The following is a 17,648-nucleotide window of genomic DNA, read 5'->3' as shown; positions in this document are numbered from 1 at the left end:
AGGCAGACAGAATGGCAGGCAGAGGCAGAGGGAGAAGCAGGCTCCCTGCTGAGCAAGGAGCCCGATGTGGGACTCGATCCCAGGACGCTGGGATCATGACCTGAGCCGAAGGCAGCCGCTTAACCAACTGAGCCACCCAGGCGTCCCAAGTAACTGCAAATTCTTATGTTTAAGGTTAACAAACTCAAAAACAATGTTCATGCCCACGTGGCCCATCTTGGGGCAGCCTGCCCTTGGCTCCTTCAAGAGATAACCACATTAGGTGACTTAGCAGACTGTCTAAACCACGTTAAGTGCACAGCCCTCTGGGAGCAAGGGGGAGGGAAAGGCTAGATGGTTCGGTAACGGAGGGAGGGTAGGAAAGGCTTTAAGGAGAGAGAGAACATGGCAAGAGGAAGGTGCAGGATGACCTGAAGCTCTTCAGGCAGATGGGGAGCCAAGAAGCAAGGAAAAGGACGGAGCACAGAGCCCGGAGCATGTGAAACAAGGGGGGAGAACAGACGTGTGGGGCGCCTGGGGGGCTCAGTGGGTTAAAGCCTCTGCCTTCGGCTCAGGTCATGATCTCAGGGTCCTGGGATCGAGCCCCACATCGGGTTCTCTGCTCAGCAAAGAGCCTGCTTCCCCCTCTCTCTCTGCCTGCCTCTCTGCCTACTTGTGATCTCTGTCAAATGAATAAATAAAATCTTAAAAAAAAAAAAAAAAAGAACAGAGGCGTACACCAGCGGGAGCAGAGAACCGGGAATGCAGGAGCTGCCGACTGGATTCCAAGCAGGGTCACCCTGTGGGTAAGCGCACCGGACGGCAGAGACCCATTACCTGGGTTCCAATTGTGCCCCGTCACTCCCTCCCTCTAACCCTGTTCAGTGCCTACAATCCCCCAACTGTAAAACGAGGTGACACCACTGCCTGCCTGTATCTCAGGGCAAATGGGAGGATAATATTCGCAAAGCACTTACAGCTGGGAATACGTAATAAATATTCAATAAGCGTTAGCTATTGTTATTATATAATTTTTTAAAATTTTTTTTAAAAAAGATTTTATTTGTGTATCTGACAGAGAGATCACAAGTAGGCAGAGAGGCAGGCAGAGAGAGAGGGGGAAGCAGGCTCCCTGCTGAGCAGAGAGCCCGATTTGGGCCTCTATCCTAAGACCCTGAGATCATGACCTGAGCTGAAGGCAGAGGCTTAACCCACTGAGCCACCCAGGCGCCCCTATATAATTTTTTTTTAAAGTAAACTCTACCCCTAACATAGGTCTTGAACTCACGACCCTGAGGTAAGAGTCTCATGTTCCATCAACTGAGCCAGCCAGGTGCCCCTGATATTATACAAAATTAATAAAGTAAAAAATGGAGTCCTTTGCCCCTACCCCCAACAGCAAACCGACTTAATTACTTCCAATCTATCCCAGGAATGTGACCTTTTAACAACTGAGCAGAAATTTCCTGATCAACACTAGAGAGGTCATATGCATGACTAAAAACCCTGCCACTAACTTCTGGCCCCACCCTCCTTCCAATAAAACCTTCCCTTTTTCGACCTCCGGGGGGCATCTCTCTACTTGCTAGATGGGAAGCTGACTCATGAATTGCGTAATAAAACCAATTAGATCCTTAGATTTACTTGGATGAATTCTGTTTTTTGACAATAAGCAAAAGAACAAAGGACCGTCTAATCTCTGTTTTAACCAGAGCTTTGGGGACTGCACACAAGGGGGAGAAGTGGGGACTGGGCCGGGAAGAGAGTGGAGGCTGCCACCCTGGTCCGGCCAGATCTGGATCTGGATCTTTGTGCGGTTTTTACTAATCCCCAGTGAGACCATGACTGCTTTTGAAGTCACATTCCTATCCACATGGAGGAGTAATTTTGAAAAGCCAGTGCTGGCAAGGATACAGCAGAAGTGGAGACTGGTGCACGCTGTTGACGGCAGTAATAATTGGCTCCTCGGCAAAGAAATGTACTTCAAGAGTCGTTAAATCTTTTTATACTCTGTGATCTAGTAATCTCCACTGCTGGAAATTTGTCTTAAGGAAATAAACCATAAAGGGGTACATAATATTCACTACAAAGTGTCTTCTAAAGACAAAAGTGAATCAATCTAATGTTTAACAAAAGGCAAAGAGGTGTGTCGCAGCAGGACAATGGCTGGATGTCAGCAGTCACTCAAATTGTGAAGGGCTGGAAATGCTTACAGAATTAAATAATGCAAAGTGGACAACTATTCCCACACTACGCAAATGACGCGCACGCGCAGGGAGAGGGGACTGATGAGGATAACACAGGAGCTGTTTCCATTACTGTTACACTATTGTTTACATAATATTTTAAAATCTAGGAATCGGAGATTTTATTCCTGTATTTTAGCAATACCAGGTAAATGTCACTGAATGTAACTGAAACTCATTTATTTACTTTTTAAAGTTTACTTGTTCTTGTAATCTCTACAACATGGGGCTTGAACTCATGATCCTGAGATCAATCAAGAGTCACATGCTGGGGCACCTGCGTGGCTCAGTGGGTTAAAGCCCCTGCCTTCGGCTCAGGTCATGATCTCAGGGTCCTGGGATGGAGCCCCACATTGGGCTCTCTGCTCAGCGGGGAGCCTGCTTCCCCCTTCTCTGCCTGCCTCTCTGCCTACTTGTGATCTCTCTCTCTCTCTCTGTCAAATAAATAAATAAAATCTTAAAAAAAAAAAAAAAAAAGAGTCACATGCTCTTCTGAGTCATCCAGGTACTCCAAAACGGTTATTAACTTAAAAAAAAAAAAAGAAAGAGGGGCGCCTGGGTGGCTCAGTTGGTTAAGCAGCTGCCTTCGGCTCAGGTCATGATCCCAGCGTCCTGGGATCGAGTCCCACATCGGGCTCCTTGCTCCGCAGGGAGCCTGCTTCTCCCTCTGACTCTGCCTGCCACTCTGCCTGTGCTCGCTCTTGCTCTCTCTCTCTCTCTGACAAATAAATAAATAAAATCTTTAAAAAAAAAAAAAAAAAAAGAAAGAAAGAAAGAAAGAACAGATTAAGAAAAAATCCTTCCTTGTACTATGGAATTATAAGAATATGGAAAATATTTATGAGGCAATGCTATGTGATAAAATCAGAACAACTATAAATACAGTATTTACATAAAGAGGCTTATGTGACATATACTTAAAAACTGAATTTTAAAAAAGTCATTCAAAATGTCAAAATGACTTTTTAGTAAGGATTATAGATAACCTAAATTTTTTACTTTATTCTTCTATACACTCCAAAAACTTCTAAAATGTTCATATATTATATTTATTCTCTCTCTCTTTTTTTTTAACATCTTATTTATTTATTTGACAAATATCACAATTAGACAGAGAGGCAGGCAGAGAGAGAGGAGGAAGCAGGCTCCCTGCTGTGCAGAGAGCCCGATGTGGGGCTCGATCCCAGGACCCTGAGATCATGACCTGAGCCGAAGGGAGAGGCTTCGGCTGAGCCACCCAGGCACCCCTCCCTCTCTCTCTCTCCTTTTTTTAAAGATTGTATTTATTTATTTGATAGACAGAGGGAGAGGGAGCACAAGCAGGGGGAGAGGAGGGAGCACACTCCCTGCTGAACAGGGAGCCAGATACGAGGCTTCATCTCAGGCCCTTGGGCTCATGATCTGAGCCAAAGACAGCCGCTGAACTGACGAAGCCACCCAGGCACCCCTATTAGCTTTATTCTCAAAAGGCACAAAGCATACGGAGTTTTCCAACATAGCAAATCTAAGAATTTGGGCACTGAAACAATGGTTCAATCTAAAACATACTCAGTACCTTCTGAACACCAGATATCAGTTGAGAGAGAAGTCCTAATCGGGGCAATTTTGTCGCCTCCCCCCCTTCAGCCCTCCCCCATGAACACTTGGCAAAGTCTGGAAGACATCTGTGACTGTCAGTAAGCAGGGGGCGGTGGGCACTACTGCCATCTAGTGGGCAGAGTTAGCAGTGACCAGGACTCAGCCCCTCACAACAAAGAATTCTTCGGCCCCAAATGCTGACACAGCTGAGCCTGACAAACTGCTCTAGCCGTACCTTGTCACGAATCACGGGAGGCCGCCCTAGGTTTTTCTGGCGGGCCGGCCTGTTAGGATTAAGTAACGCTGGTTTGGGGAGTTCAAGGTTTCAAAATAATCCACACTGGCTTAACGCCGTCCCGTGGGGTCACTCGGACTGGTCGTCCCCACCGAAATTACTGGACCAGTGTGGACAACAAACGGGGACAGTTTCCAACAACAGAACAGAACGCCTAGCCTGCTGCCTGCCCCTCACCGCTTTCTAGAAGGGCTTAAAAAGCTGCAGTGATCTTCCGCCCAAGTTCCTCAAGAACCCAGTGGTGCCCTGAAGCCACCTTGTGGCCCAACCCAGTACCACCACACTCAGTTTCTCTTCATGTTAACCAGACAGCGAGAAAACCCATCTTCTCTTTCACAAAGCGAAAACTGAGGAAGGAGACAGAGAAGGCACACACACGGCCTTCCCGACCTGCACGCTCTCTCCTGCTCGCTGGCACAAGCCCTACCCGGCCGCGGCACTGTACCGTTTAGTCCGGACAGGCGCTAACTTCACGATGAAGCGTAAGGGCAGGGCCCACGTCCTACAACAGCGATTTTCCAATTTGCTGGATGGCAGCCCACGGCCAACACAGAAACTGAAAGAAAATTTCACAGATCCCTTTATCCAGAGGAGTGACGCACTCGGACGATTTCTAGCCTGCTCTATTCGCGTTGGGAAAAACGACAAAACGACAGCTGCCACCTGGAAACCGACTGCAGGACTTGGCGAGCAAAGATCACAACCTCGGTGTGACAAAACACCGTGTTACAAGGTGCGACTCCACCTGGGCACAAACGTCGTCTTTCTGACAGAACCGAAGCTTGAGACGTGGGGGGGGTGTGGCGTGGGGGCAGTGAGAGGCCTGAGGCCGCCATCAACAAGCTGGAGGCTCTGGATGTGAGCTCCCTGGGACCACCAGAGCCCGCTCTGTGAGCTCAGATCCGCTTTGCAGCCTCGGGCAAACTGAAGAAAGGTTCCAGAAAATGGCAGGGTCCATGCACCTAAAGTGTAAAAGAGGTCAGAGGAGGAGGTGGCCCCAGCTCTGTGCCAGTGCCACTGGTCTCCTCTGATCACAGAACTGATGACGAAAAAGTTAAAATGTGACCCCTAAAGACCCAATACAGGTTCATTAAGTACAAATTCAGAGCAAACTAACCTCAGTTTCCTGTTACGGAAGAGTTTTTACACGCACTGCTGAGGGAACCCCCCCCGAAATGTGGTGTGTATCTCAATTACAGCAAGATGTTTGGCAAAGTTGTCAAACTGTAGACTTTTAGATCTAGAAAGTGCTTATCAGTTATAAGCTAAAAAAAAAGAAATCTACTTAAATAAGAGAAGCCAGATGCTTGAGGTCAGGGTGAGCCGGAGGGAGAGCTAAGCCAAGAACTTACGTCTACTATACTCACTCCACACCTCAAATTACCTCTGAATTTCTTATGACACGTCTGGGAGTAAGGGAACAAGAGGGAGTCTGGCTGATTCTTAGCTGGAGAATTAACTCCACCCTAAAAGTCTTAGTGAACGGGTCCCTGCCAGCCAACACAGAGCTCTCCCGGGGACGCTGGAGGGCTCAGGCCCTGGCCCAGTCTGGCTCAACATTTTCACTAATGACAAAGGAGTCATGTTTATCAACTCTGCCCATGACATCCCCAGAAAGTCATGGTAACATGCTGAATTTCAGAATCAGAATTCAAAAGGATTTTGGAACCTGAATCAGCACCAGGCTGAAATGCAAAAGAGCTACAGTACCGTGTTTAGATTCTAAACAAAGACAGAAACAGAGGGTTCTAGGTAAGATAGAGCAAGCACATCTGACTCCTTCTCTCCACTGAATATGGCTATAGGATGTGGACAGAATGATGGACTCTCTTTTTTTTTTTTCTTAAGATTTTATTTACTTATTTGACAGACAGAGATCGCAAGTAGGCAGAGAGGCAGGCAGAGAGAGAGAGAGGGAAGAGGCTCCCCGCTGAGCAGAGAGTCTGATGCGGGGCTCGATCCCAGGACCCTGAGATCATGACCTGAGCTGAAGGCAGAGGCTTAACCCACTGAGCCACCCAGAGGCCCCGAATGATGGGCTCTTGAGAAGCAAGCAGATTAGGGGAAAAGACCAGTATACAAAGTGCCACGGGAACAGCTCTGAATTCCTGAGGACTCTTCTCAGTACCCCCAGCCTGGGGTCGGGGAGATCCGACATGCAGACCCGGAGCCCAGGCACTGCGGGAACTTCACAAGAAACCCTCTGATTCTGGTCTGAGGAGAAAGAAAGGGATCCCCGACGCTGAGAAGAAGGGAAATGCGTGGGTCTCCTTTTCTCCATTCACTCAGACCCTAGCGCTCAGGCAATCCCGCCCGAGTCGCCGTGGCAACAGCACCTGTGGTGGCAATGGGGGCTTGCGGGCACAAACACTTCAGAAGAGGGGAGCCTTTCTTTCTGATCAGAGGAGCTGTGGTCCTAAGATGGCCGGGGAAGCCCTGCTGCTTTTCTTCGCTGTCCTCCCACTGCTCGGCCCTGGAGGCAGGTGCAGCTGAAGGCAGCATGTGCCAGCCTGGGACTAAAGCCCCAGTTTTCCGGCTGGGGGTCTGAGAAAGGGAGTCCCAGGAAACCAGAAAGTACAGCAGAGCTCACGGAGAAAAAGGAGGTTAGAAAAGGCACCGTAAGTCATTTCTGAACTCCCGGGCTCAGCCTAACAGCACAAGCTTGGATGTGGCCAGAATCATACCGAACAGTTCAAGAACCGAACTCAAAAGAACTAAGCCCTGCCTGGCCACTGGGTGGCGCATGCAGGACACACCTGGAGAGCAGGTAGAAACTTGGAAAACCGAACTGACCATGGAACCACAACTACAGGAGGCTAGGGAGAACCTGTGTTCTGGAACCCAGCCAGGCTGACTACCTACTAAAACAAATACCACCAAGACCAAAGCCTCATGATAATAATATTCAAAATGCCCAGGGGATGGCCTGGGAGGGTCAAGTTGGTTAAGCGCCTGACTCTTGATTTCAGCTTAGGTCATGATCTCAGGGTTCTGGGATCAGGCCGTGCAAGGGTCTCTGCTCAGTGGGGATTCTGCCTGTCCCCTTCCCTCTGACCCCCAGTCCAGTTTGTGCAATGTTGCTCTCTCTCCAATAAATAAAACATTAAAAAATAAAAGTCAAAATTATAGAGCTTTCTGGGGAAAAAAAAAAAGAGTAACTGAGATAAAAAATTCACTATGTAGGATCAACAGCAGAATATAAATGGCAGAGGAAAGAGATAGTTTGAAGTCAGATCGACAGGAATCACCCAACAGAAGAGAAAAAAAGACTGAAAAAAAACCCTTCCAAATTTGACAAGAGACACATGTCTAGATTCTAGTAGCTCCATGAATCAAACAGGATAAACCCAAGGAAATCCACACATAGATACATCATAATCAAACTGCTGACATCTAAAGACAGAAATCTTTTTTTTTTTTTTTAAAGATTTTATTTATTTATTTGACAGACAGAGATCACAAGTAGGCAGAGAGGCAGGCAGAGAGAGAGAGAGAGAAAGTGGGAAGCAGGCTTCCTGCGGAGCAGAGAGCCCGATGCGGGGCTCGATCCCAGGACCCTGAGATCATGACCCGAGCCGAAGGCAGCAGCCCAAACCACTGAGCCACCCAGGCGCCCCTAAAGACAGAAATCTTAAAAGCAGCCAGAGAGGGGTGCCTGGGTGGCTCAGTGGGTTAAGCCGCTGCCTTCGGCTCAGGTCATGATCTCAGAGTCCTGGGATCGAGTCCCGCATCGGGCTCTCTGCTCAGCAGAGAGCCTGCTTCCCACTCTCTCTCTGCCTGCCTCTCCATCTACTTGTGATTTCTCTCTGTCAAATAAATAAATAAAATCTTAAAAAAAAAAAAAAAACCAGAAATCTTAAAAGCAGCCAGAGAGGGGTGCCTGGGTGGCTCAGTGGGTTAAAGCCTCTGCCTTCGGCTCGGGTCATGATCCCAGGGTCCTGGGATCGAGCCCCCGCAGGGAGCCTGCTTCCTCCTCCCTCTCTCTCTGCCTGTCCCTCTGCCTCCTTGTGATCTCTATCTGTCAAATAAAATAAATAAAATCTTTAAAAAATAAAAATAAATAAAAGCAGCCAGAGAAAAACAATGATAGAAAAATTTGAATGACTATAAAATTTTTATCAGAAACCATGGAAGACGGAGAAAGTGGAATGGCATTTCTTAAGTGCTAAAAACAGAACAAAATAAAACAAACACACACACACACCAAAAAACCTGGCAAAACTGTCAACCCAGAACTTTGTAGCTAGTGAGAATGTCTGTCCGGAACAAAGGTGATAGGAAGACAGCCCCATATGAAGAAAAGCTAAGAAAATTCATAGCCAGCAGACCTCTTCTAACTGAATGAATAAAAAGGTTTTCAGAGAGAGGAGAAATGATGCCCAGGCAAGCTTGGATCAAGCACTTCTGGGTTCCCCCATGTGTAGGGAGGGAGAAGAGGTCTGGGAAAGTAATAAGGCGGTCTATTTGAGGAATGAGTTCTTAGCATCACATTTTCAGATAGTAAAATAAATTACACTAAGAAAGAGTAGGAAATAGTTCAGAACTACACCATATACAGTGTGTCACGTAGTATGTTCGTAACTTACAAGGAAGCAGGTTCTGGAAGAGACAAATCACATTTAGTGTATCAAGGAAAGTCTAATTTCCTCTGAAGACCAAAAATCACAACTGTCCGCACAGGAGCCATGGCTGGTCAATCAGGGAAGCGCCACCAATTCAGGACTGTGGTCTGCAGCTGTCATGTGTTTCGTCTCTTGGCCTCCTTTATCCTTTCCACGGGAGACCTCTTGTTCCCTGACTCTCAGCTCATGGGCCGGCGAGTGGCTGGCATCTCTGGCCATGTGACGGGTTCAGAGGTGGACAGGACTGGAAGCACGATGGGATGCTGATACGTGACTCGGCCCCTAGTCTTCCCTGTTTTGTTTTTATCTTTTACGATTTTATTTATTTATTTGACTGAGAGAGAGAGATCGTAAGTAGGCAGAGAGGCAGGCAGGGAGAGAGCAGGTAGCAGGCTCCCAGCTGAGCAGAGAGCCCGATGCAGGGCTCGGTCCCAGGACCCTGAGATCATGACCTGAGCTGAAGGCTGAGGCTTAACCCATTGAGCCACCCAGGCGCTCCCCCATTCCTCCTTGTTAACAAAATTTCATCTCAGTCTAAGGTGGCAATGTACCCAGCTTCCAGGGATGAATCCTGATGGGTTACAAAGATAGTCACAACAAGTCTGTTTTCTAGTCATCTAACCTAACAGCAGCAAGGAATGGCAAAGTGACCTAGCACTGACCAGTGAAATATAAAATGACATCTGTCGGGCACTTTGGGGGATCTTTTCTCTTCTGTTAAAAATAGAAAAAAAAAAAAAAAAAAAAAAAAAAAAAAGACAAGTACCGCTTCTTCCCCCTTTCTTTCTTCTTTGAACACTGGTCGGATGGCAGGAGTCACGGCAGCCATCTCATGCCCACAAAATAAAGGCCAAGAGAACTGCCGGGATACTGGGCCTGACGCTACTGAGCTGCTAAACCACTCAGCTGCCCCCTTCCACCAAATTTCTTGTCACATGAGGGACGCCTGGGTGGCTCAGTTGGTTAAGCAACTGCCTTTGTCTCAGGTCATGATCCCAGCATCCTGGGATCGAGTCCCACATCAGGCTCCTTGCTCAGCAGGGAGCCTGCTTCTCCCTCTGCCTCTGCTGCCATTCTGTCTGCCTGTGCTCGCTCTCTCCCCCTCTCTCTGATAAATAAAATCTTTAAAAAAAAACAAACAAACAATAAAAACAAAAATTTCTTGTCACATGAGAGAAATGAACTCCTCTTTGTTTAACTACTGCTATTTGAGTTTTGTTTCTTAGAGACCAAAGCATTCTGGTTTTGTTTTGTTTTTAAAGATTTTATTTATTTGACAGAGAGGGAGCATAAGCAGGAGGAGTGGCAGGCAGAGGGTGAGGGAGGCTCCTTGCTGAGCAGGGAGCCCAACTGAGCCCACTGAGCCGACTGAGGCAGGGTGCAGCCCCAGGGACCCATCAACCACCAGGAGGACATGCACCTGTCTGAGGACAAGGGGCCAGGGGACAGAAGGAGACAAAGAATGCCAGTGACATCACTGAGCTCCTCTACTAGCCATCCCTGAAGGGAGGTCTGTCCTGACTTAACATAAGCCAGTATCTCTCCTTCTGTTTATCTTTCTGACACTTGCAAGTAAACAAGACCTAATTAATAGAAATAAGTCCTCGTCTCTTCAGTGGCCAGCCAACCAGCTCCAAACTCTAAATCTCTCTTTTTTTTAACATTTATTTGACAGAGAGAGAGAAAGAGGTAGCGAGAGAGGGAACACAAGCAGGGGTATGGGAGAGGGAGAAGCCCCGATGCAGGGCTCCATCCCAGTACCCTGGGATCATGACCTGAGCTGAAGGCAGACGCTTAACCACCGAGCCACCCAGGCTCCCCTCTAAATCTCATTCTTGACAGGTCAGCCGTGGTGATCAACACCAAGAAAGATCACAACCTTGAAAAATAAGTACCACTCACCTTCTTTTTGTTTCTTCTGTTCAAGTTTCATCTTCTTTGCCAATAATTTCTTCTCTTTTAACTTCTGGCTATAAATATAAAATACATGAATTCCTTTATTAACTTACTATATGTTTTAGAAAATAAATATCTACTTATAGAATGTTTAAAGACCTTATAATAACACAAACACTATAACAATGAAAGGGAAGAAATACTTTCCCATGATTCTGCTGCTCCAACACCACCAATATTACCAAGCTGTTTTCTTCTTGAATCAAAATGAAATCGTTTGTGGAGTCCTGACGTGATTGCTGAAAATGTTTTTCATTCTGAGATATTTAGGGACTATTTTTATTTACTTGTTTATTTTATTTTTTTAAATGACAACACTTTATTGCAGTATCAGCTTTCTAAAGCTGGTGGAGACTGAGCAGCATTTCCATGTGAAATGTTACAGCTTTACAAGTTTTGTTTCTTATTCAATTTCACACACGGAAACAAAAACATGGTAAAAGAAAAAAATGCAAAATAGCTAGAAAAAAAGATGTAATCAAGTTGTAGCATACAAACATGCTCTGTAACTAAATTTACTATGCATATCATAAAGCAAAAGAAACGGGGCGCCCGGGTGGCTCAGTGGGTTAAAGCCTCTGCCTTCGGATCAGGTCATGATTCCAGGGTCCTGGGATGGAGCCCCGCATCAGTCTCTGTTCAGCAGGGAGCCTGCTTCCCCCCCTCTCTCTGCCTGCAACTCTGCCTACTTGTGATCTCTGTCAAATAAATAAATAGAATCTTTAAAAAGAAAGAAAGAAAGCAAGAAAGCAAGCACACAAGACTATCTCAATAAATTAACAGACTGCCAGAAACAGACTAAGAATTAGGAACTGTTTTTAGAATCCTGCTTAGTTCTCCAAAGGAGAAGAGAGCATTTACTAAAACACACACACACACACACACACACACACACACACACACACGAGTCTACATACTGATGTAATGTCACTGAGGGAGGTCACACACCCTAATTTAAGGAAGAAGCTAAACAAAGTCTGCTCACAGCATACTGTTAAACTCGATATTAAAATACAGACGTGGAGGAAACCTAGAAATCTACCTGGTCACCCAGGCACTGACCTGAGCTGCGGAGAATCTGTGACGGGGGGATATGGGGGAAAGCATCAGCAGTAAGTGACTTAATCTCTCAGATACTCAGATATCTCGGGCCATCCGTCTACTGGGTAACACCCAAGACCTCGACAGGGCATACAATGAACTTCTGACTGCAAGGACTACTCAGCTCTCATATTTCCCGCCTTTAGGCTTCATGGGTTAGGAAGAGCCACAGAGCCCTTACCGCTTTTTCCGCCGCTTTGCCGTCTGCTCCTCCGCAGCAATTTTATTCCTCTCCAGTCGCTTCTGAAACTCTGCATCCAATTTTTGCTGTGAAAAAACACAAATTTAAATTTAGATGGACTCTGGGCCATGGATGAGATCTCCACAAGTCACACCACTGGGGGTGCTGCAGGGCCACTTTTAACTGGAAGAGACTGCCCAACAGGTGGGGCAGGAATCAATATACGGTTTTCTGCACTTGGATGGCGAACGTGTCTGCTTCGGTTCAGTAAGAGACCCTCCTGCCCAAAGAAACATGAGAGCATGAGAAAAGGCACAACTACTGGTTATGTAGCCATAGGGCCCTGGCTAGTGTGCTATTGTGATTTATAGTAAGCAATCTAGGAAAGCCTGGGTGGCTCAGTGGTTAAGCATCTGCCTTAGGCTCAGGTCATGATCTCAGAGTCCTAGGATCGAGTCCCATGTCGAGCTCCCTGCTCAGCAGGGAGCCTGCTTCCCCCCCCCCTCTCTGCCTGCCTCTCTGCCTGCTTGTGATCTCTGTCAAATAAATAAATAAAATCTTAAAAAAAAGAAAATCTTAAAAAAAAGAAATCTACACAACTGATCTTTGAACATCGTTTGCACTGGTAGCTGAGCCAACTGCCTACTCTATTTCCTTCCCTCTAAAGTAGTTTAAAAATTTAAACAGTGCTTCTGATAGTTTTTACATAGAGTTTTCTTATTCCTGACAGTGGAAAACCCACCGTGGTGACCAGGTACAGCTGTGGGACCAGCCACCAGAAACTCCCCACTAGAATTGAGAATGTCACAAGCGGAGGACGGCAGCAGCTACAAAAGAACCACCAGCAGCTGGGGACCAAGACGGGCCGTAAGACAAGCAAACACCAGGTGAAAACCACCACGGCAATGATTACATTGCCTTCGAAATCCTAAAGATATTTTTCAAACTCAATTTTGGCCATTCCAGTGAATTTTTACTTTCACATATTTTCTCCCGTGTCATATCTATCTCTTCAATATTTTTTTTATGTTTTTAATACTGTTTTTTGCTGGAACTGTTTTATGTTGGAAAATTTCAAACACAGAAAAGGTGAAGGTATTATACACTCCATATGCCCACCACCGAGATCCTACAACTGACATTTTGCTCCTTGTTTTATCACATCTGTCCACCCCGCTCTACCACTACCCATCCATCAACCTGTCTTTTTTTTTTTTTTTAAGATTTATTTATTTATTTATTTGACAGAGAGAGAGAGAGAGATCACAAGTAGGCATAGAGGCAGGCAGAGAGAGAGAGAGAGAGAGGAGGAAGCAGGCTCCCTGCCGAGCAGAGAGCCCTATGTGGGACTCGATCCCAGGACCCTGAGATCATGACCTGAGCCGAAGGCAGCGGCCCAATCCACTGAGCCACCCAGGCGCCCCTGTCTTTTTTTTTTTTTTTTAAAACACATTTCAAAGTTGCAGACACCAGGACATTTCACCTCCAAGGATTTAAGCATGCATAGCATTGACAGGGTTTAATGCTTGTTAACAGTTTTTCTATTTCTTCCGCCTAAGGTAATACATATAACAAAATGCTCAATTGTGAGTGTACTATTTAATCACACTAGAAAGTTCTCTCCTACCTCTTCCTATGCAACTCCCACAGACAATCGTTCTGAAACACTTATATGGTTTAACATAGGTTAGTCCTGCCTCTTGTAGAACTTCGTATAAATGGGACCATATGACAGGCTCTCTCATGCAAGGCTTCCTTCACTCAGCATGTTTCAGGGATCATCGTATCATTAGTCTCTTCCTTGTGATTGCTAAATAGCATTCTATTTGAATGAATAATCATTTTAATTTTTTTAAACGTTGTACTTCCTTTAGATAGGAGGAAATTCTACAGTGAGTCTTTTTCAAACCAAATTACTAGAAAATCAACTGTTATTGGATAAAGTGGTTTCCTCCTTTTTAAAAAGCAAACAAATACCACCGTAAAGTATGTAAAGCTCTCTAAAACACACGGATGTATTCAAGGAAGTAACAGGCATCGTGGTTAGACTGAGAAAAAGGTCTCTTCCAGTGCATGCTGTAAGATAAGAGCAAGGGGCAATCTCTCACACGTTAGGAAGAGAAATCAGATATGGAAAATCATGAACAATTAGCCAAATAATATTTGCAGGGGTTTTTGGTTTTGTTTTTTGTTTTTTAAGGTTTTATTTATTTATTTTGACAGACAGAGAGAGAATGAGTTGGGGGAGCTATAGAAGGAGAGGGAAGAGCGGGCTCCCCGGTGGGGAGGGAGCCAGATGCAAGGCTCGATCCCAGGACCTGGGATCATGACCTGAGCCAAAGGCAGACACTTAATGACTGAGCCACCCAGGCACCCTTGGTTTTTATTTATACTCAGGTGGGAAAATATAGGAGTACTAAAATGTTAGTATTTTTTTTTTCTGATTTTTACTAATCGCCAGTAATAAAATATAAAGGAGCAACTAGCACCACTGCAATCAAAAAAGCAAAATCTTTGAACAAATGTGAGATCTATACCAAATCTCTAATCATCACTGAGAGATTCAGAAAAAAAAAGAACATTTCTAGAGAGGATGCCTAAACACTGTAACATCCATCCTCATTCAATTTAAGTTATGGACTCAATTCTAGTTTAAAAAAAACAAAACAAAAAAAATCAACAAGATTTTCTGGAGTGGGTAAAGTAACTCCAAAGTTCTTTCTGAAAAATAAACAAAATATCCAAAGAGTATTTTTTAAGAACAACAAGAGAGAGGTTTTTGGGTCTTCTGGTCAGGTAATAAAAAGCTTAATAGTTCTTACAATACAATTTCTAAGGCTATTCCCAATTCTTAGTTATTATTGCACACCTGCCATGAAGAAATGCCATCCTCTAACTAGACCGCTCAAAGAAGCAGAGACATGAAAGCACACTGCTATTCACACCAGCTACAAAGAATTATAGGAACTCAGCCAAAAAGAGAGAGAACAGAAATAAGAACTCGAGTGATGTGGGAGATCCTGTTTTCTGTTCCATTTCAGGACAAATGGCCTGGAAGGGAAAGGGGACTCTCCTGTCCCTTCTACGCACACGGAAGTCTCCCTCCTCTGTTCATCTCCTAGTGGGAGCATCTTGATGTGCTGAGTCTGACCAATGAATAATCTGGATTTGATGTCTGTTTCCCACACTGACTTTAGAAGGCAGCCTTCACACAGGCCAAGAACCAGGTGTTATTTTCTCTTCTTTAAATGCTTTTTCCTAAAAGTCCTAAGTGCACATTGCCCAAACCCAAGGGGTCAGCCAGCCTCTTTGCTCACGGACCTTCTCTGCCATGGCATCCATGTAGTCCTGTCGCTGGTACTCTCTCCGCCGCAGATGTCTGTATACGTGGAACTCGCCACTGCCGGCCCCAGCGCTCGAACCTATAGTCAGGAGAGTCCAGAATTCTTAATGAAATCCAGTTACCAACATAGGCTACCCTTAATCAAAAGGGACCAAAGAAAGAAATCGGAAGTAATTGAAAGGACCACCCCCCATTGTACTCCAGAAGCTGGCACAGTGACTTGCCTAGCACGGTAATCATTAAATAATTGTTGCATGAACGTTGAATGGGAAGTCACTAAAAATTCCACTCTAACACACTAAGAGGAGGAACACATTGTGGTTGAGAGATCAGAAACCTAGAAGACAGCTTAAGATCTTTACCTCCCCTGTCAGATGATTTCACATTTGACACAGCTGAAAAGATGTCTATGTATATTAAGTTTAAAACAAAGCAAAAAAAGTTACTAAGTACTTGTGTTGAACAACCAACCAACAACTGACCATTTTTATAAAATCATTTTTTCTTAAACCCAAGTGGTTTTGACTAGGAGTTTGAAAGGCCTTATCAGAATGTTACAAATGGGGGGCACCTGGGTGGTTCAGCTGGACTGAGCAGCTGACTCCTGATTTAGGATCAGGTCATGATCTCAGGCTCCTGAGACTGAGCTCCACGCTCAGTGGGGGGTCTCCTTGGGATTTTCTCTCCTTCTCCCTGCCGCAGGCAAGCACACACACTCGCTCTCTCTCTCTCAGACAAATAAATAAATCTTTTAAAAAAATGTTACAAGGGGAATGGTGGAATTATGGGGGTTCAAAATTTTTCATATCTCTATTATTTATTCTTCTTTATAATTAATACGTTAGTTTACAACCCCCAAAACCATGTTAGAAAAAAAAACAACATGATGCATTATTTAAAACAATGCAGAAGAAAATTCTCTCGTGCCAAACTGGATGCAACAACCCCCCTTCTTTTTTAGTACAAAATCACAGAACCAGGGCGCCCGGGTGGCTCAGTGGGCTAAAGGGTGGCTCAGTGGTTGTTAAAGCCCCTGCCTTCGGCTCAGGTCATGATCTCAGGGTCCTGGGATGGAGCCCCCATCAGGCTCTCTGCTCAGCAGGGAGCCTGCTTCCTCTCTCTCTCTCTCTCTCTGCCTGCCTCTCTGCCTACTTGTAATCTCTGTCTATCAAATAAATAAATAAAAACTTAAAAAAAATTACTGAACCAGCGAACTCTTTTTTTCCTGTTAGAAATCTAATTAACAAATACTAACTGCAGGGTTTTTACATCTATGCTTCAGAAATTATATTCACCCGCGCACACATATAAACAGACAACATTACCCATTACATCTCGAACAAATTCTGGGGGAGGCCGAGGTGCCCATTCGCTCATTTTTTCTGGAATTGGCACTGCTTTGTCCTGCAACATTTAAACACGGAGGCATCCTTCAGTACAACGCCGCTCACAGATTCACATCTCTTTGAGACCAAAGCATTTTAACTGGATGGGTGAAGTAAGACTGCTTTTGCTCCTTGGACCTAAAGCTGATTTTCTTCCCTTAGATTTACTCCATCCCCTGTACTCTGGGGTCTATCACAGCCCATAGCCTCGCCAGGGCTACAGCTAACTTTCCAAAGCAGAATTCAGAAGCCTAAGTCACCATTTATGGCTGGAAACCTCTAACCTTACCACCAGGACACCCGGAGTCAACCCTTTCTATCCAAAGCTTAAGAAAAGACCTCATCCAATTATTTTTATGACTGAAGGGACCGAGCGAGACCCTGACGGGAGAGTGACTTGTCCCAGCTCTGTCGGCCAATGCCTCCTAACAATTGATGCTATCTAGAAGAAAATAAACCCTTGTGTCGACCCATAGATTCTATCTTTCCAGTCAACGCTTCAGTTCAGAGAAAGGTAAACTAGGAGTGCCTCAGAGCACAGGAAACCGCTCCACAACGCCCTCACCCCACCCTGGGCTCCAACATAAGGCCATAGGAAGCTCACTATCTCCGGGGTAGCCCACTCCTTCCTAAGGACTGGCCCTGGGGTTCGGGTACAGAGTTTCTAAGTTTGCAGGCAGGGGAGGCCAGCCCGCGGGTTCCCGGAAGCGCTGGAAGACGCCGTCGAACCAGCGCCTCGTCTTACCGGGTTCTTCATGAGCCGCTCCAGCTTGAGCTTCTGCTCCTCGGCCGCATTCTTGGGGATGACGAGCGCTTGCGGCTCTTTCTTGGGCCTCGGCGGTCGCACTGAAGAAGCAGCCGAACTCGCCATCACAGCCCCTCTTCGCTCTCGGCGAACGGCGACGGCGCGCGCCTATGACGACAGACCCGCGCGCCAGCGGCGCAAGCGCAGTCCGCTAGCG

The 17,648-nt window shown here is 45.8% G+C and overlaps 1 protein-coding gene across 4 annotated transcripts in view; it reads right to left on the bottom strand.

Moving 5' to 3' along the window:
* The window catches only part of PRKRIP1 (PRKR interacting protein 1), a 26,483-nt gene extending 8,835 nt beyond the window's left edge, over positions 1-17,648 (bottom strand). Inside the window, exons 1-6 of one of the 4 annotated variants that reach the window (XR_014306119.1) lie at positions 17,432-17,613; positions 16,627-16,705; positions 15,280-15,380; positions 11,959-12,044; positions 10,623-10,690; positions 8,765-8,964 (exon numbers count right to left, since the gene is read on the bottom strand). Coding sequence is in view for 3 of the 4 variants with exons in the window: in XM_082713008.1 (XP_082569134.1) it covers positions 6,074-6,312; positions 10,623-10,690; positions 11,959-12,044; positions 15,280-15,380; positions 16,627-16,705; positions 17,432-17,557 (699 nt within the window). In the remaining variant the exon portion in view is untranslated. Of the gene's footprint in view, positions 1-4,543; positions 4,655-5,928; positions 6,313-8,764; positions 8,965-10,622; positions 10,691-11,958; positions 12,045-15,279; positions 15,381-16,626; positions 16,706-17,431 lie in introns of those variants that run through there. The other 3 variants (XM_082713010.1, XM_082713008.1, XM_082713009.1) reach the window with 3 other exon arrangements.

Source organism: Mustela nivalis, assembly GCF_964662115.1.
Source record: "Mustela nivalis genome assembly, chromosome: 19".
Taxonomy (NCBI): domain Eukaryota; kingdom Metazoa; phylum Chordata; class Mammalia; order Carnivora; family Mustelidae; genus Mustela; species Mustela nivalis.
Note: the sequence above shows the minus strand (reverse complement) of the source record. Positions and strands in the feature narration are given on the sequence as shown.